Source organism: Musca autumnalis, unplaced genomic scaffold, assembly GCF_047663935.1.
Source record: "Musca autumnalis isolate F117 unplaced genomic scaffold, ASM4766393v1 scaffold_3, whole genome shotgun sequence".
Lineage (NCBI taxonomy): Eukaryota > Metazoa > Arthropoda > Insecta > Diptera > Muscidae > Musca > Musca autumnalis.
In genome coordinates, this window is record NW_027411866.1 from 251,200,189 (window position 1) to 251,216,991 (window position 16,803).

The 16,803-nt window shown below is 35.5% G+C and overlaps 1 protein-coding gene across 1 annotated transcript in view; it reads right to left on the bottom strand.

Moving 5' to 3' along the window:
* Nucleotides 1–1,160: 1,160 nt before the first annotated feature.
* The window catches only part of LOC141399334 (uncharacterized), an 88,485-nt gene continuing 72,842 nt past the window's right edge, over nt 1,161–16,803 (bottom strand). Inside the window, exons 2-6 of the mRNA XM_073977845.1 lie at nt 11,994–12,149; nt 11,744–11,822; nt 6,783–11,676; nt 5,199–5,410; nt 1,161–5,125 (exon numbers count right to left, since the gene is read on the bottom strand). Coding sequence (XP_073833946.1) covers nt 2,381–5,125; nt 5,199–5,410; nt 6,783–11,676; nt 11,744–11,822; nt 11,994–12,148 — 8,085 coding nt within the window. The 5' untranslated portion in view covers nt 12,149 and the 3' untranslated portion in view covers nt 1,161–2,380. The remainder of the gene's footprint in view (nt 5,126–5,198; nt 5,411–6,782; nt 11,677–11,743; nt 11,823–11,993; nt 12,150–16,803) is intronic.

A 16,803-nucleotide genomic window follows, 5' to 3' on the forward strand; every position in this document is an offset into this window, starting at 1 on the left:
CCCAAATTACAATTGAAATGTTTGCAATTTCAAATGAAATAATCAAATTACAACTGAAATTCTTCGAATTCAATGTGAAAATTGTGTATTTCAGTGATGATCAATGGGCAATAGACAGGGCAATCATGAATAAAAATTCCGTGCGGAATTTGTTCCCTTTCCCCAATTTCACAATTTTTTATTTCCGTATTTATGTCCAAAAAGAGAATATTTTTGTTGATTGAGGCAAGAATATTCCATAATTAGGAGATTCCAGCAGTTTTCCACGTTTTAAAATAATGAGTTTTCAAGAATTTCACTTTTTAAATTAATTTTCCGTGCGGAAAAATTCCGAGGGAAATATTCATGATTGCCCTGAGAGTCTATGATATAGACAAGAATACATTGAGTTTATACAGGCGACATTCTTCCATAGAGTATCATGTTATAAAGTTAAATGAGGATGTACTTGTTGTACTGGAGACAACAACCCCGGGTACACTTAACCGGATTAACACAGTGGGTTTGGATTTCAAATGTCACTTCCATAGCACAAACGTCAAATAAATTCTCTCGAAGCAAAAAACTCTAGTGTAACCGTAGTATATGAACCGTTCCGCGTTAGATGTAGCTGAAATCGACCCACAACGAATCCATCGTTAACCTATGACATTACAACGATCAAAGCTCTAATGAAAACACTACTCCGAAAAATGCCTCATGCAGGACAGAATAATTTCATAAACATAGCCGGTGTGTCCAATGAGAGACATATCAATCTACATGTATTCAATTTTTATGTCAATGATTTAAAATCTTCGTCCTTTTTATCGCCATATTGGAAGGCTAAGAGAGAAGGGTACAACAATTAACACAGAATGCTCATATCTCAACAGGATGAAAGGTAAAAACTCCGATCACTAGGGAAACAAATGATTTTTCTGGTACAGTATAATTTGAGAAAATTCAAGAAAATTCTCAAAGTGACAATGTGTGCAATACGATTTGATTTTTATATCAAAGAAATAAGATTTTCCTCCTTTTTATCGTCATATCGTCGAGTCGAATAGTTACAACAATTATTCTCACAGTTCACCCAGTTAAATGCTCTGTTGTGTTAAAGTTTAAGACAGGGGGAGATTTTTACAGAATTTTTAAAAACATAAGGGTCTGAGAATATGTTTATTTTCTTCTTCTGTTTTACATCCGAACATGATTGAGTGGGACACGAACGTTAAAAGAAAAAAATCTATGCAAGCGACCATTGTGTCGCAGAATGGAATGAACCGAGCTTCTTAAGATTTATTACACAAAATACGATTATTTTATAAATCCTTCGTTTAACAGATTGTTCCACAAAATCCCCCTACTTTTTACCGCAGAAACATGGCAAAAACAAATGCCAAAACGGGTTGCCTTTTGATTTTGACCAAATTTATAAGATTGTACATCACGACCATCATGTTTTTCACGCACCTTTGAACGATTGTAAAAGTAAGCCGAACAGGCTCCACATATAAAGAATGAACTATCCGAATGATGTTGTATATGGGCCAGGATATCATCCCAGTGCTGACAATTGATAATGTTACAATCACATTGCCGGCAACTGAATGATGAAACGGATATTTTGTGTTTTTCCTCAAACATGTTTGAAAAGAGGCCATTGAAGCTTTCCGTATCTCAAAATAGTGGTCATCACCTCAAACAGCATTAATAAAAATAATTGTTTTTTATTATTCAATAAAAATACTAAAAGTATTTAAAGTCACGCCATTTATGATGAAAAAGGTAATACATAATCCCCTAACAAATGCACATTACTCTATCAAAAATTCTATCTCATTTCTGTTGGACATATGATTTATATATACCACGAAGCAGAACAGACTTGGACTAAATTGATGTCGTACATTCAACGCCAAGATAATAAAGCGGGGATGGCTTAATACATTGGAGATTAATAAGAACACATACATATAAGAACGTTTTGCTTGAGATAATGTAACTACACGTTTGCAAATTCAAAATCTATTCCCTAGTATTCCTATATATCTACATATATGTATACAAATTGGATCTGCTCTTGCATTTTAAAATAATATACATACATATGTTGAAGACTCAGGACATTGTAAACAACATTTATGTGCGCACTGCTATTGCTATTTGGAAGGATATCAACATTCAAAATGGTAAACCTATTTCACCCATAAGAGAGTGGGTTTTTTGTAAAATTATCCCATGCCAGCAATTATCAAGCAATATTCACAAACCTGAACAGATTTACCCACCAGGGGATATTTGCAGTCTTCAGATACTGCATAATATATGCTTGTCCCTTAGCCGGGAAAGGTTAACCTAGATATTGCACAAATTCAAATCTATTCCCTTTTTGCGTCTACATAAAGGAACTGTAGTGACCAACATTTTGTAGTTGAGGTGGATTTTGCGGTTTCGTTGTTACAGAATTAACATGATTATTTTGTTGGGTAACATTTGTTGCTGTCAACGATGATGGTGCAGCGGTATATTGATTGGAGGAGTTGTTACCAACTTTTGCAACTGGCCCAGAATAAGTTTTATTCGCATATGCATTCTGATTATTTGTGTAATAATAACGCTGGGCAGATGGCGGCATAGGCATGTGATGGGAATATGTTGTGGGAGTTTGAGGTTTTGTTACTGAAGCTTGAGGAAAATTAACAGATTGCATTGTACTTGGCTGGTGCATATTTGAAAATTGATTTGCATTTGTTGTGCTTACCGAAGGAGAATATGTAGGAACTTGATTTGAATTTGAGGTGCTTAGTAAAGGCTGTTTGTGTGGAATTTGCTTATTTGAAAATTGATTTGAATTTGTTGTGCTTACAGATGAAGGCATTGTATATTGAAGATGTTGCTGTTGTTGTGGCCGGATATTGTGATTTGAATTTGCTGTTTGTTGAGTTGTAAATTGATTTCTGGGATATTGAAGCTGTTGTTGTGATTGCTGCGATGGCATGGATCTCTGTGAGCTACCACCACCAACTAAAACTTGAATATTTCTTGATAAACCATTGGGTTGTGTTTGAATGTTTGAAATATTGCTAAAGGAGTTGGGTGGTATGCCCAATAATATCTTCTTTTGACCAACTTGTACCGTATTATTTGTATTGACATATCCCGCTGTAGATCTGGAAATGTTGACATGTTGCATTGGCACAGAGCTACTAGTCGTGGGAGTTTTTACACTAGACTGGGCTGTAGATCTTGGAATGTTGACATGTTGCATTGGCACAGTGCTACTAGTCGTGGGAGCTTTTACACTAGACTGGGCTGTAGATCTTGAAATATTGACATGTTGCATTGGCACATAACTACTAGTCGTGGGAGTTTTTACACTAGACTGGACTTGAGAATAATTTGCATTAAAAGGCGGGTTATTTTGAGGCATTTGCTTAAGGGATGGCATTTGTTTTGTATTACCGTAACCTGTGGTTAAAGGAATATTTGAATTTTGTGTATTTATGGAGTTTACACTACTAATTTGAAACGGAGTTTGTGGCATATTAGCAGCTGGACTAGATGGAGGTGGTGTGTGTGTTGTACTTATTGGAGCAGTTAAACTATCCATGGCAATACATTTTAATTTTGGTTTATTCACACTTTCCAACTTTTCCTGATCTTTTACATGACTCTCAATGATGACGTCATCATCATCGAGAATTATTACACTATCATCATCGTCGTCGTTTTCTGCAATGTCCACAGGTTCCGGTTTTATAAAGATTGGTAATTGTTGACAGGACACCCGTTCCCCATTTGTCTCTATTTGTACCTCAAAATTACTCAACGTTGCAATTTTCAAGTCATATTTTGAAGCCAATTCACAGCGTATTTTCAAACTATTTCTAGTGTGGAAATTAATAAAATGTTCCTGCACTTTTTGCAAAGATTCTATGGGTAAATTACACCATTCACAAAAATAATGCAGGGCGAATTTATGATAACGTTTCAAATGCAAAATATAGGCATCGCCTTTCATACCCTTTTCCTCACAGCAGAAACAATTACGCATTGTACTAAACGATAGACATTTGGTGGCAAAGACAAATGCCAAACGGAAATAGGTTTGCCTTTTGATTTTGACCAAATTTATAAGTGGTACATCACGTCCATCATGCTTTTCACGTATGTGAAACGCCACCTTTGAACGATTGTAAAAGTAAGCCGAACAGGCTCCACATATAAAGAATGAACTATCGGAATGTTGTTGTATATGGGCCAGGATATCATCCCAGTGCTGACAATTGACAATGTTAAAATCACATTGACGACAACTGAATGTTGAACCGGATATTTTGTGATTTTCCCGAACATGCTTGAAAAGATCGGCAGTCTCTGTGGCACGAAAATCGCAGCGGCCATTGAAGCACTTCTTTTTCAATTTTCGGCAAATATCATTGGGGAAATCTTCCAGCCAGTTTGGCACATTTTCCATTGGAATTGGCCAACTATTTCTTAAACCCATAGCATCTTTAGATTCTTGATCACGTAAACGTTCATCCAAGGTATTCAAAAGATTCAGTATAAATTCGGTACGATCTTTCAAAACTTCTGTACCAATTTGTATAAAATAAGAATAACTTAAACTAAAACGTATTCGCTCTGAACGCATAAGACCAAATGCTTGTACATGCTCTGCAGCCGAAGCGTGGGCAGCAGCATTCTCATTGCTGGCAAATGTTTGGGGGCAGTGATAACACAAATACGTATGACGACGATGTCCTTCAAAATGTGTTTTAAATTCTTCCAACGGGAGAACTTTCTCGCCACCTGGACAATGCGGACATTTGCATTCTAAACAGCAGTGTTTAGTTCTCATATGACGTAACCATAAATCGTAAATGGAGAAGAAACCACCACATGATTGCTCCGGGCAACGATACAAACAATCTGGAGCTACACCCGACTTTTCTGTCAATTTCCTTAGGCGAACTTTAACAGTTTCTTCTTGGCATTTCAAAAGCTCCTCGGCACTCGGTTTAACATCTGCCATTAAATCAGCTTGACCACTGTCGCTTTCAGCAGAACAATCAATTAACGTTGTAATCGACGATAATGGTTCGGTTACATGTAACAATTGTAAGTGGTCCACAGAATCCTGTTAAAAGGAAAGTGGGTGAAATATTAGTCGATGACAATTTCATACAAAATCATTAATAGTAAAAACTTACCTCCTTGGGTATCTCTTTGGTATTGTGATTACAAATAAATGCAAATTCATTGGGATGCCAGAGGGCCAAGTGTTTCTTTAGCGTTTCCTCATCATGTCCTATAAGCCCACAATAAATACATGAATAATATTTCAAGTTATGTTGTAATCTATGATCATTTTGTATGTGCTGCTTCAACAGATTGGAATTGTAGAAAGATTTGACGGGACAATCTGAAAGAGAATAGTAGAAATAATGAATTATTTTTACAGATACAATTGGCAAAACTAATTACAGACAATTTAGGAAATCCCTCAACATTTTTTTTTTTTCAATTCAATTTCAATTTATTTTCATAAATGGGAACCTAGCCCATAGGGCCAAGAGCGGTTCCTAAAGCTACAAAACATACACTACTCCAAAAGCTTAAAACTAACAATACATTAAATTTAATAGTCTTAAATTTTAGGATTTTGCGGTCAAAGGTGATGAGCAAACATTTAAGAAACAGCAAGTTCCCTATGGAAAACCATATTCAGCCAGGCTGAATAGAAGTTTTCCTATGGAAAACCATATTCAGCCAGGCTGAATAGAAGTTTTCCTATGGAAAACCATATTCAGCCAGGCTGAATAGAAGTTTTCCTATGGAAAACCATATTCAGCCAGGCTGAATAGAAGTTTTCCTATGGAAAACCATATTCAGCCAGGCTGAATAGAAGTTTTCCTATGGAAAACCATATTCAGCCAGGCTGAATAGAAGTTTTCCTATGGAAAACCATATTCAGCCAGGCTGAATAGAAGTTTTCCTATGGAAAACCATATTCAGCCAGGCTGAATAGAAGTTTTCCTATGGAAAACCATATTCAGCCAGGCTGAATAGAAGTTTTCCTATGGAAAACCATATTCAGCCAGGCTGAATAGAAGTTTTCCTATGGAAAACCATATTCAGCCAGGCTGAATAGAAGTTTTCCAATGGAAAACCATATTCAGCCAGGCTGAATAGAAGTTTTCCTATGGAAAACCATATTCAGCCAGGCTGAATAGAAGTTTTCCTATGGAAAACCATATTCAGCCAGGCTGAATAGAAGTTTTCCTATGGAAAACCATATTCAGCCAGGCTGAATAGAAGTTTTCCTATGGAAAACCATATTCAGCCAGGCTGAATAGAAGTTTTCCTATGGAAAACCATATTCAGCCAGGCTGAATAGAAGTTTTCCTATGGAAAACCATATTCAGCCAGGCTGAATAGAAGTTTTCCTATGGAAAACCATATTCAGCCAGGCTGAATAGAAGTTTTCCTATGGAAAACCATATTCAGCCAGGCTGAATAGAAGATTTCCTATGGAAAACCATATTCAGCCAGGCTGAATAGAAGATTTCCTATGGAAAACCATATTCAGCCAGGCTGAATAGAAGTTTTCCTATGGAAAACCATATTCAGCCAGGCTGAATAGAAGTTTTCCTATGGAAAACCATATTCAGCCAGGCTGAATAGAAGTTTTCCTATGGAAAACCATATTGAATGGACGATTTCAGGTTGAATGGACGTTTTCCTATTCGAAAACACTAGCTTGACAAAATATTTATTATCTTTTCAATACTTACATAGACAGGAAATTTTCGGCGAAGTTCTTTTCAGTTTATCTTTGATACAATCTTCATTGATAAAAAGTTCCACGCCGACGCATTTATATACATTCAAATTATTTGCATTCGAATGCTGTTCTTTTTGATGTATCAAAACATTGGAGGCATCCAAACTGCGATAACAACATTCCGAACATTGATATGCCATGTGACTGTGCTCTTGCCGAGTGTGATCTATCAATGATTCAATATTCGATAATTGTCCGAGGGAAAAACAACAATAGGGACATTTTAAGCAAAGAGTTTCTTGGCAGTGATTTTGTAAATGTTGTTGAAATTCTTGCGGACAATCTGTGGTGAAATAGCAATCATCGCTAAGACATTTATACAGACCGAAGTATTTAACATGTATTGGATAGGTACGATATGAAAGTCTATACAGAATTGAATTGGGCATGGCGGAGTTTGGTGTAGTTTGTTGTCTTGGTGGTGGTGTTAATCTGTTATCTTCATCGTCCAATATTTCGGGATCTGGTTTGATGAGAAAAGGTTTTAAGCCATTAGCGACAGGTTGAGCGGTAGCCAAATGTATTGTTGTCATGATTGGTGGTGGCTGCTGCTGTAATGATGTGGTAGTCATCGATTTGGTGTGGCTCTTACATTCATTTGTCGTAGGCATGTTGGATGGTTTTTGTTTTCCCGTTGTTGTACTGGCAACGATGGTGGGTGCTGCTGCTTGCGCTTGTCGCTTAGTACCCTCATGCATTCTCTTCAATTGTTGATCAAGGCTGCATGTTGAGGCATCATAATTCGCCTCTTCCTCATCCATACATGGCTCATTACACACTGGTATATTATCATCCATTAATTCGAGTTTCGTCTCCATTTTGGTTGTTACCTCACTTTGTGGTAATGGTAGAGCAGGTATTGGGGAATCGCAACTCTCAATAGCACAGTCGCTGCCGCCATTATTGGTGTCAGGAGCATCACTTATTGCTGCCAAAATGCATTTTTGTATATTTTCACTTATTGCTTGGCGGGGACCATGATGTTCCCTCAGATGTTTGAGTATGTTGGCCTCGTTCAGCTGGACAAAATTACAAATATTACAGTAATGCAGATAAATAACTCTGGCATCGGGTTTATAACGATACATAACTTGTAGCCTTGAATTACGACATAATTTCGTATCCTCTTGATGTAATTTAATAGAACGCCGGTAGGGTCGACTTAGCTTACATTTGGCACATTGATAGGCATATTCCCCGGTATGTGAAGAGTAATGATCGTACAATTTGGAAAATGGTTCATTCAATTCTACATTACAAAATTGGCATATGATTGAGTAGTGAGGTATTGAGGAGCCAGGCGGGGGTTGAATTTCTGTGGCAAATGGTGTATTTAAAAGTAAATCATCCAGCTGAGACCATGACAAACGGGATATATACGACTCGGTTTTATGTTTACGTATAAAGTGACTAGTCAAATCGCAGGGCTTGCAATTGCAGAGAACACAAATTGTGGTATTATTTTCAAACATTTGACAGTCATTGTTGAGTACTTTAAGTGCGGGTTTTTTGTTACCAGCTGAGCAGGAGGAGGAAGTAGAAGAAGTAGAGGGTGATGACGATTTTGGTGATGTGGGTACTCGGGTTGCAGTTGCAGGTATTAATTGTACCTGAAGTATACTAGTATCGTGTATTGAAGCCTTAGGCGTTTCACTAACATCCTTCTTCTTCTTCCCAACAATTGTATATTTATCGATTTCTTCTTTGGATAAACGTTTGAGTATTATTTTTGGAACCTTGTTAGGTAATTTAATTTCTCTTTTTCTTTCTTCCTTAAACATACAGAAATCACCTTCAGTGGTTTTTCTTCGTTCCGGTAGTGCATCTCTACTATCCTCGTCGCTATCATCAATCAGTTCTGGAGTATCTAATTGATTTAATTGTACAGAAATTGCATTACGTGCCTGCATACTTGATTGACGTTTCTGGTGTTCAAAATGGCTGTCAATGGTTTTACGACGTTTTGAAGAGGATTCAAATGATTCGGTGGATGTTTGTGATGAACTAATTTCTGCTGTGGAATCGCCTTCATTTAATTGTTCAGCTATTACGGAACGTGCATGTACACTAGAACGTCGTTTACCACCAATAGCTTTGGGCATATAATCTTTTATTTGATCGAAACCCTTGACGGTGCAATGCAATTCTTTATAGATACGCATCATTTCTCTTTCTTTTGATTTCATAGATTTGCTCTTTCTTCTATTTTCTTCTTCGGAAGATTTTGTTGAAGGACTTTGATGTTCAAAAGCAATTGATTCTGCATCAAGATCAGCAATTGTTTTCCCTTTGGAGCTTTCAGATAATCGGCGTGATTTGTTAGAAGGTTTCTCACAAATTGAGGCACCCTCAGATGGTCGACGGGCAGGTTTCTCATTAATTGAGGCACCTTCAGATGGTCGGCGGGCAGGTTTCTCACTAATTGAGGAATTTCTTTCTTTGGCACTTTCAGAAGGTCTACGAGATTTATTGGCTTTACCTTCCGTTTCTTTGGAATTTTTGTCAGAAGTCTCTTCGGTGCAGATATAATTTTTTGATTCAATTTTACTGTTATATTCCTTCTCACAAGACTTACTCCTTTCCATGTGGTCATTTTGTTTACTGGACTTCGATTCACTCTCCGATTCGGAATTACTTTTTTGGGCATTTTTAAAAGAAGTCTTAAGAGCATCTATTTCACTAGGCTGTAGAGTACTCAATAGAATGGAACGTATTTCCTGTGTGGATTTGATGCTGTTACGTTTATCAATCTCTTCCAAGGAACGTTTAGTTTCTTCTTCACGTATCTTTTCAGCTTCAGCTTTACGTTTTTGTTCCGCCTCCTTTAGCTCATCCTCTCGCAGCCTTTGTAGTCTTTCATTCTCTTTCCGTCGTTTATATTCTTCCATTGAAATTGTTGATTGATTTCCACCTCCCGGATTTTGAGGTATTGGTGATTTGGCATACTTTGGTCGAGGTATACCATGATTTTGAGTAAATGGGGGTTGTTGAGTTTCATGATTTGAAGATGCGGAATAATTTGGCCTGGGTAAATTCTGATTTTGGTGGTTATGAGGTGGGGGAGTTTTGGAATATTGTGGCCTTGATAAACTCTGATTGTGTTGAAGTTGTTGCCGGTGTTGGCCATACGTTTGTGGAACTGGTTGGACGGAAGTCATCGGTGTCATCATCGGCACTGTATTAAGTATTTGAGGCATTGTAAATTGCCCAAATCTGTCAGCTGCTTCCCGTTCCTGCGGTGTCAGTAGAGGTGAGGCCTTCATTTTATTAATAAAATTTCTTATTCGTGGATCACTGCGATTGAAACGACGCTGAGGACAAGGAGGAGCGGCATACTGTGGCATACAAGCAGATGCATTTTGATAGCCATAGGCTGAAGTTTGACCATACATTTGATGTTGTATTGGTGGACCTTGATATGGGTTTGGAGGAGGTTGTTGATGTGACATTGATGGAGGGTGTTGATGTGGCATTGCTTGATTATAAATTGGAAATTGTCCAGGCACAGGTGCTGGCGGCTGTGGGTGTTGCTGAAACTGTAACGCAGGTGTAGTTGGTAAATTTGTATCTCCTGATATAACGCTTGACTGAGCTGAACCATTCTCTTTAGCATCATTGTTTCCAAGCATTGACGATGACGTCGCTGACGGCTCTGTTGGTATGTTCTTTTCATTGTTAACTTCTAGTTTATCGCTTGAAGTTAGACGCTTAATAATTGTTTTTAAAAGTAAATTTTCCAAAGTTGGATTTTTGCTCTCACTAACTTTGATAATACAAGTTAGAAGCTCTTCGCAGTTTGAATTATTCAAAGAACTAAAGTTTATTTCATTAATGGATGCAAGTATGCTCTGTTTTGTTTCTTCTTCAGTAGACCGCTGTGCAGGTGGTGGTGGACTGGAAGAGGTTTTTAGTTTTTGTAGACTAGAACTTAGAGTAGGTGGTGGGCTGGACGACTTTTTCAGGTTTTGCTCATTGTCTTTTTCGGGCGAATTCGCTTCATTTTTATTCTTCATAGCATTGCGAACATCTGAAAGTCTGGTAAACAATGGTTTTTCCTCAGCAACAGGGATTTCAGGCTGAGGCTCCTCGACGCTTAATTGATCTACAGTTTCCGCTTCCACGGTTTTTGGAATTTCCATTTCTTCATCACTGGAATCATCCAAAGTTATGGTGTCTGCAACGGTTATGTTTGTAGTTGCCTTGCTACTCTTAGGCTGCTCCTTGTCATTTTCAAAATGATTACGTCTTTTAAAGAGGCTGGTCGTCGCCTCTGATGTTTCTTTAACCTCTTTGGTGGTTGTGTTGTCTTCATTTCTTTTCTTATCTCCCTCAAGTGGTAATATCTTAATATTTGTATCATCACAAATATCATCAATTTGCTGCAAAAGATTTTTGGTGATATCATCCATATTTTCCTTAATGTTATTTTGTTCCAAAGATTGATCTTTGCTCTCATTTTTGGTCTGTTGTTGCTGCTTGTCTTTTTTGGCTTCGGAGGTTGTTGGAAGATATGAAACAGATATAATTTCTAAATCGTCATCACTGTCCTCAATTGGCTTAGAAGATTTTTCTTTCTTTGATTTATGTTCATGTTCTTTTTTAGATTTATGTTCATGTTCTTTCTTTGATTTATGTTCATGTTCTTTCTTTGATTTATGTTCATGTTCTTTCTTTGATTTATGTTCATGTTCTTTCTTTGATTTATGATCGTTTTCTTTCTTAGAGTGTTTGGATTTCGACTTTTTTTCTATTTCCACATTTTCTTCATCATCATCTGAACAGAGATCAACAAATACCGTCTTAACGTTATTGCTGAAGATTTGCATTATTTCAGGTGGTACTTTCTAAAAACAAGAGGAGAAAATATGTATAGAATCATTGAAAGAAGTTAGACTGAACGGCTTTTCCTACCTTATCATCGATAACTAGCAGATGTTTATATTGTGTTATAATGGATTGCTCAATTTTGTTTAAATCATTTAGGGGGTATCTGAAAATAGGAAAACAACAACAGTTCTTAAAATTTGTTCATATTGTCTTAAAATATTTAGGTATAGAAGGTTATTTTATGGAATCGTTAAAGAGTTAATTAGAGAGTCATATTCGAATCTATATGTTTTTTTTTATAAAATCAAAATAATTAAAGCATAAGAATTATTACCTCTTTTTGTTTACAATCCATTGTTTAATATCTACAAATTTCACATATTTTACTTTATCGATTTCTAAAATATAATCTATAAAGGGGATGTATTTCATTAAAGCCTCAAGCTTTTCTGTTATTTGTTTATCCATATTTGCTATATCCGTAGTCATGCTGAAAGGAAAAAATGAAAAAAATAGATAATTAATTTTTTTATAATATTATAAAGATCTAGATAATAATTACAATGATTTGAATAGGCACATAAATATTTTAAATAAACAATAAATAAATTGCTTATCTTTTCTTTATATATTTATACGATATACACTTCTCGAGATATGGGAATCCATAGTTCCGAAAATTACCTTGTTTAAATTAAATGAAAATTCTGTTCCCTTTCACGAGATTTGCACCTGAACATGGAAAAAATCCCGACCGAAGACCGGCTATTTAAAGAAACTTACGATTTAAAATTATTTGTTTCATAAATGTTCTTTATATCCTTTTTTATTTATTCTCTTTCTTCACTTTTTTTATTTTATAATGTCAAATGGTTAATATTTACAACCTATGGGGGGTTACTCTGTATTGCGATGCGTAATCAAGTAATTGGTACTCTCTAATGCGTTTTCGGATCTCCTTTCGCATCTAATTTTCGCAAATCTGGTACCACCGCACTCCATAATACGAAAGCCTATGTCAAACTCGTGCGATAAGCGCAAATATCTTGCGTTCTTGCGTTAACAAAATATCAAACGCAAAGGAAACGAATCATGTAAGTTAGCAGAATTAAATGCTTGTATTTATATCAGAATTGTTTATTCTATTAGGGAAATGTTGTCAAATTTTGACGTATAATAATTTAATAAACTATTATTAAAAAAAATCATATTACAATTATTAATTATTTGCGGCATTGGAAAGTACTCTTCGTCTCATATTTCATAGCTTTTAGTAATAATGGTAATACAAGTAAAAAAGTTAAGACCCATATCTCGGGAAGTATAGAGACATCCGAGAGGTGCTTCTAAACGACACTTGTTCCAATTTCTTTATTTGTCACATTACATTAGTTGTCTAAATGTACATAAGCGCATCTTTATTGAGACGAACAAATTTTTTTCTCCTTGTAATCCGTTCCGCCACCGAATCCATAATTATGCTAGGTTTACATTTACGAAATCCACTCGATTTCAATTCCATTGCTCAAACGTCAAATGAAATCTCATCTGAAATCCATTGGATTTCATTTGACGTTTAACCAATAGATGGTCTGTTCCTTTACTTTTAAAAATGGTAACAGTGGCAGAAAATGGCAAAAGTGGTAAACTGCTATCAAATAAATTGTATGCTATTAAAAGTAAGGGAACACCATGGTACAATAATACAGGTAGCATTATCATGCCAGCTGATGGTAACATAATGTGTCAACTGCATTGAATTTATGTCAAATTTTGACATCTTATGTTGCCAACAATTGCCGATGCGGCTACCTGTGTATTTGTACCATGGGGAACACTTTACAGGTTAAAAATGGTAAGAAAAGGTAACCTCAGGCACGTAAAGGAACAGAGCAAGAATTGACATTTGAAATCGAGTGGATTTCGTAAATGTAAACCTAGCATTATTTTCTTTTTGTTATAAACGTTTAGCAAGTTTTAAAAACGCACGTACCGAACAAAAATTGTTTTAAAATGTTTTTATTTATAATTTTTTGACATTTCTTTTTCTCATTCTTCGTTATTGTTTACATTGTGCAGCCAGCGTTGCCATACTTTCGGTTAATTTGGCGAAAGCGTTTGTGATACAGAGTACCAAATTGTTCTTAACGCATTTAACTTTCGTATCGCATTTGCTTTCGCATCGCAATACAGAGTAACCCCCCAGAGTTTTTTGTTTTTCAAACGAATCGTTCGTAACAAACATGATTATAAAAATACATAAAAATGCGACAAAATGTTGTACGGCCGTAAAACCCAAGTATGCATGGCCCACATCTCTATTAAAAACAAACAAATTTGATTAACAAATCATGCGGTTATAAAAGTGACCAATATAAATACAATTCGCATCAGAAGTAGTTTACATTTTTTTCTTTTCAAAGAATGAAAAAGTATAAAATACGGATTATCAAAGTTGAAAAGTTTTAACTTTATTTGTGTAACATTTATTGAAATGTCGTAGATGGGTCGAAATAATACACGCGTTCTTACTTTGCAGTAGTTTTATTTTTGTTGTATTTAAACATTTGAATAACAACGGCGGAGGTAAGGTTGGGAAGACTATAGTTTTAGTTCAAACAACTTTATCAGTTCCCTTTGAATAGCTAAACATATCACGGGCATACCAAAAAAAAAAACTGCGTTGGCCATGGTAGAACAATAAAGGTAACATCATTTGTAATTTCGGACTCCCATCTCTGGTATTTTCTGTAAGTACATACAGTTGAACCTCGATTATCCGTGAATCGATTATCCGGGAACCTCCATTATCCGTGATAGAAAAGAAATGTTGGATTTTTTTCCATTTCTTCTATTTTTCGTTATAAACTTCATTTCCCGGGAGTAAAAACACACTTTTAAATTAATCTGATAAAGCAAAGAAAAGGTAAACAAACGAAAACTGGAAATTCTCCCGTATTACACAATTTGTATATTTATGGTATCACAAAAACCATGGGACAAAGTCAATTCAGATGAATCTGATGATGATGATATTATGTATCCTTCTAAAATTTGGTGGATTACCGTAACAAATTTAATAAAAATTGCAGATTTTCATATTATTGTTCAATATTATGTCATTTTTACTTAAAAATTTGTTCAAAAACTGCATAAAAGCATTGCCTCCATTATCCGGGAAAATCGATTATCCGTAATGCCTCCGGTCCCAACCATCACGGATAATCGAGGTCCGACTGTATTTACATTAGGGAATTTTTCCTTGCGGCAATTGCCAGTTTGATGGAGAGAGAGGTGAAGCATATGATAACCCTTTGCCTCTTAACACCTCTCTCACCTACAAAGGAAAATTGCCTAATGTAAATATTGACTTAATTAACCTTTCAAATTCAATATCAGCTCATAAGTCTGATATCAAATTAATACAACAACATGACAAACCCAAAACAGCCCTAGTAAGCCACTGTGCAAGCAAAAGTCACCACCCTGATTTCGAGAGAGTGAGAGTATTGGAGAGCGAATCCCATCACAATAAACGTTACACGATGGGGAAATGCTGCATATACTCAACGTACCAACAACACGCAGAATGAATTTCAAAACGGACGTCGACAACAGCGCTTTAAGCTACAGAGGTTTAATTGGCAAAGCCAATAATATAAGCTCTGTTCCTTTACGTGCAAGAATCTTCAAGCTTTACCACTTTTTACTCGAAAAGCGTTCCTTTACTTCAGACACCATACAATTCACATGGTCGCGGGCCACACTAAGAGTAATTTCACTGAAATTTTGACATGAAAGTAAAAGGAAATGTAAAATAAAACGGTCCGTTTGTTTCATACGAATATTGCAACAAAGCAAAATTGCAGAACACATGAAACCGTGTACACTAGTTTCTCGAAATTATGAATTTTTTCCAAATAATGCAAAGTTTCATGTTAAAATTACATTGAAATTACTCTAGTGTGGCCCGGGACATGGGAGCAGTTTACAACTTTTGCCGGTTTCACCATTTTCAAAAGTAAAGGAACATACCAATAAAGAGATCGCAATATAAAACGAAACAACAGTGCAATATTTTTAACTGATGACAATGGTAGTGATGCTGCTGTAGTTTTAAGTATCCTATTTTTTTTGTGTTTTAACAATAAAAGCAATAAAATTGTATTTATTTATTTATTATTTATAGATCATCCTGATGATGCAATTCATGAAAATTGGAACTATTGATTATTAAATAAATATATAAATCTCGGGCTCAATTAATTTCTTAACTGACAAATAAAAATTCAAAGGTCGAAAAAACTCCAAATAAAATACACAAAGAGAAAATAGAAAATAAGAGATATGTATATGTTAGAAAGCTTACGTATACAACAACTCGATTGTGCAATAAATAGAAAAAAAGACAAAGACAAAACAAATGCGATATACACATTAGTTATGTATCTTTTATGCCCGTAATTTCTACGCGTAGTTATCTATGAGTTCATAGATATCCCCCGTGTAAGCAAAATTTCATAATTTCAATCCATAGGTAACGTTACCGGGTCGAAAACGGCCGTGTTACTTACACCAAGGATTTTGCCTGGTTGATCGTTGCCAATGTGTTAAAAATTGTAAAACACTTATATGTGGCAATGTTTTTACGAAATCATGAATGAAAATCACCAATGTTACCACATGCTTTCAAAATTTACGCGCCTCGGTAAATGGCACGTAGATATTACCAAACGCGTAGGTAAAGATAACTAATAGGTAGCATTACAAAGACATAAATACATACATACATATACAGTCAACCAAAAAAGTCTACATACACCCTATAAATCTCGGGTTTTATGGGTAAGGGATCATTTTTATGAAAATCCAAGTACATAGTTTTATCTCATATCCCTAATAAACAATATTACATACAACAAAAATATATTCCATAATACGAATAACGGTAAATTCTATAAAAACAAAAAAATTAATAGGGAAAAAGTGTACATACACCCAATGAAATATTAAGATTACCGTAAAATTTATGGAATAAGCAATACAAATTTTACATTTTATTGTTTTATCGAATGTCTCGGGTTGTCTATGATATATTTTAGACAAAATAGGAACATATTTGTGGATTAATTGCCGTTATTTAA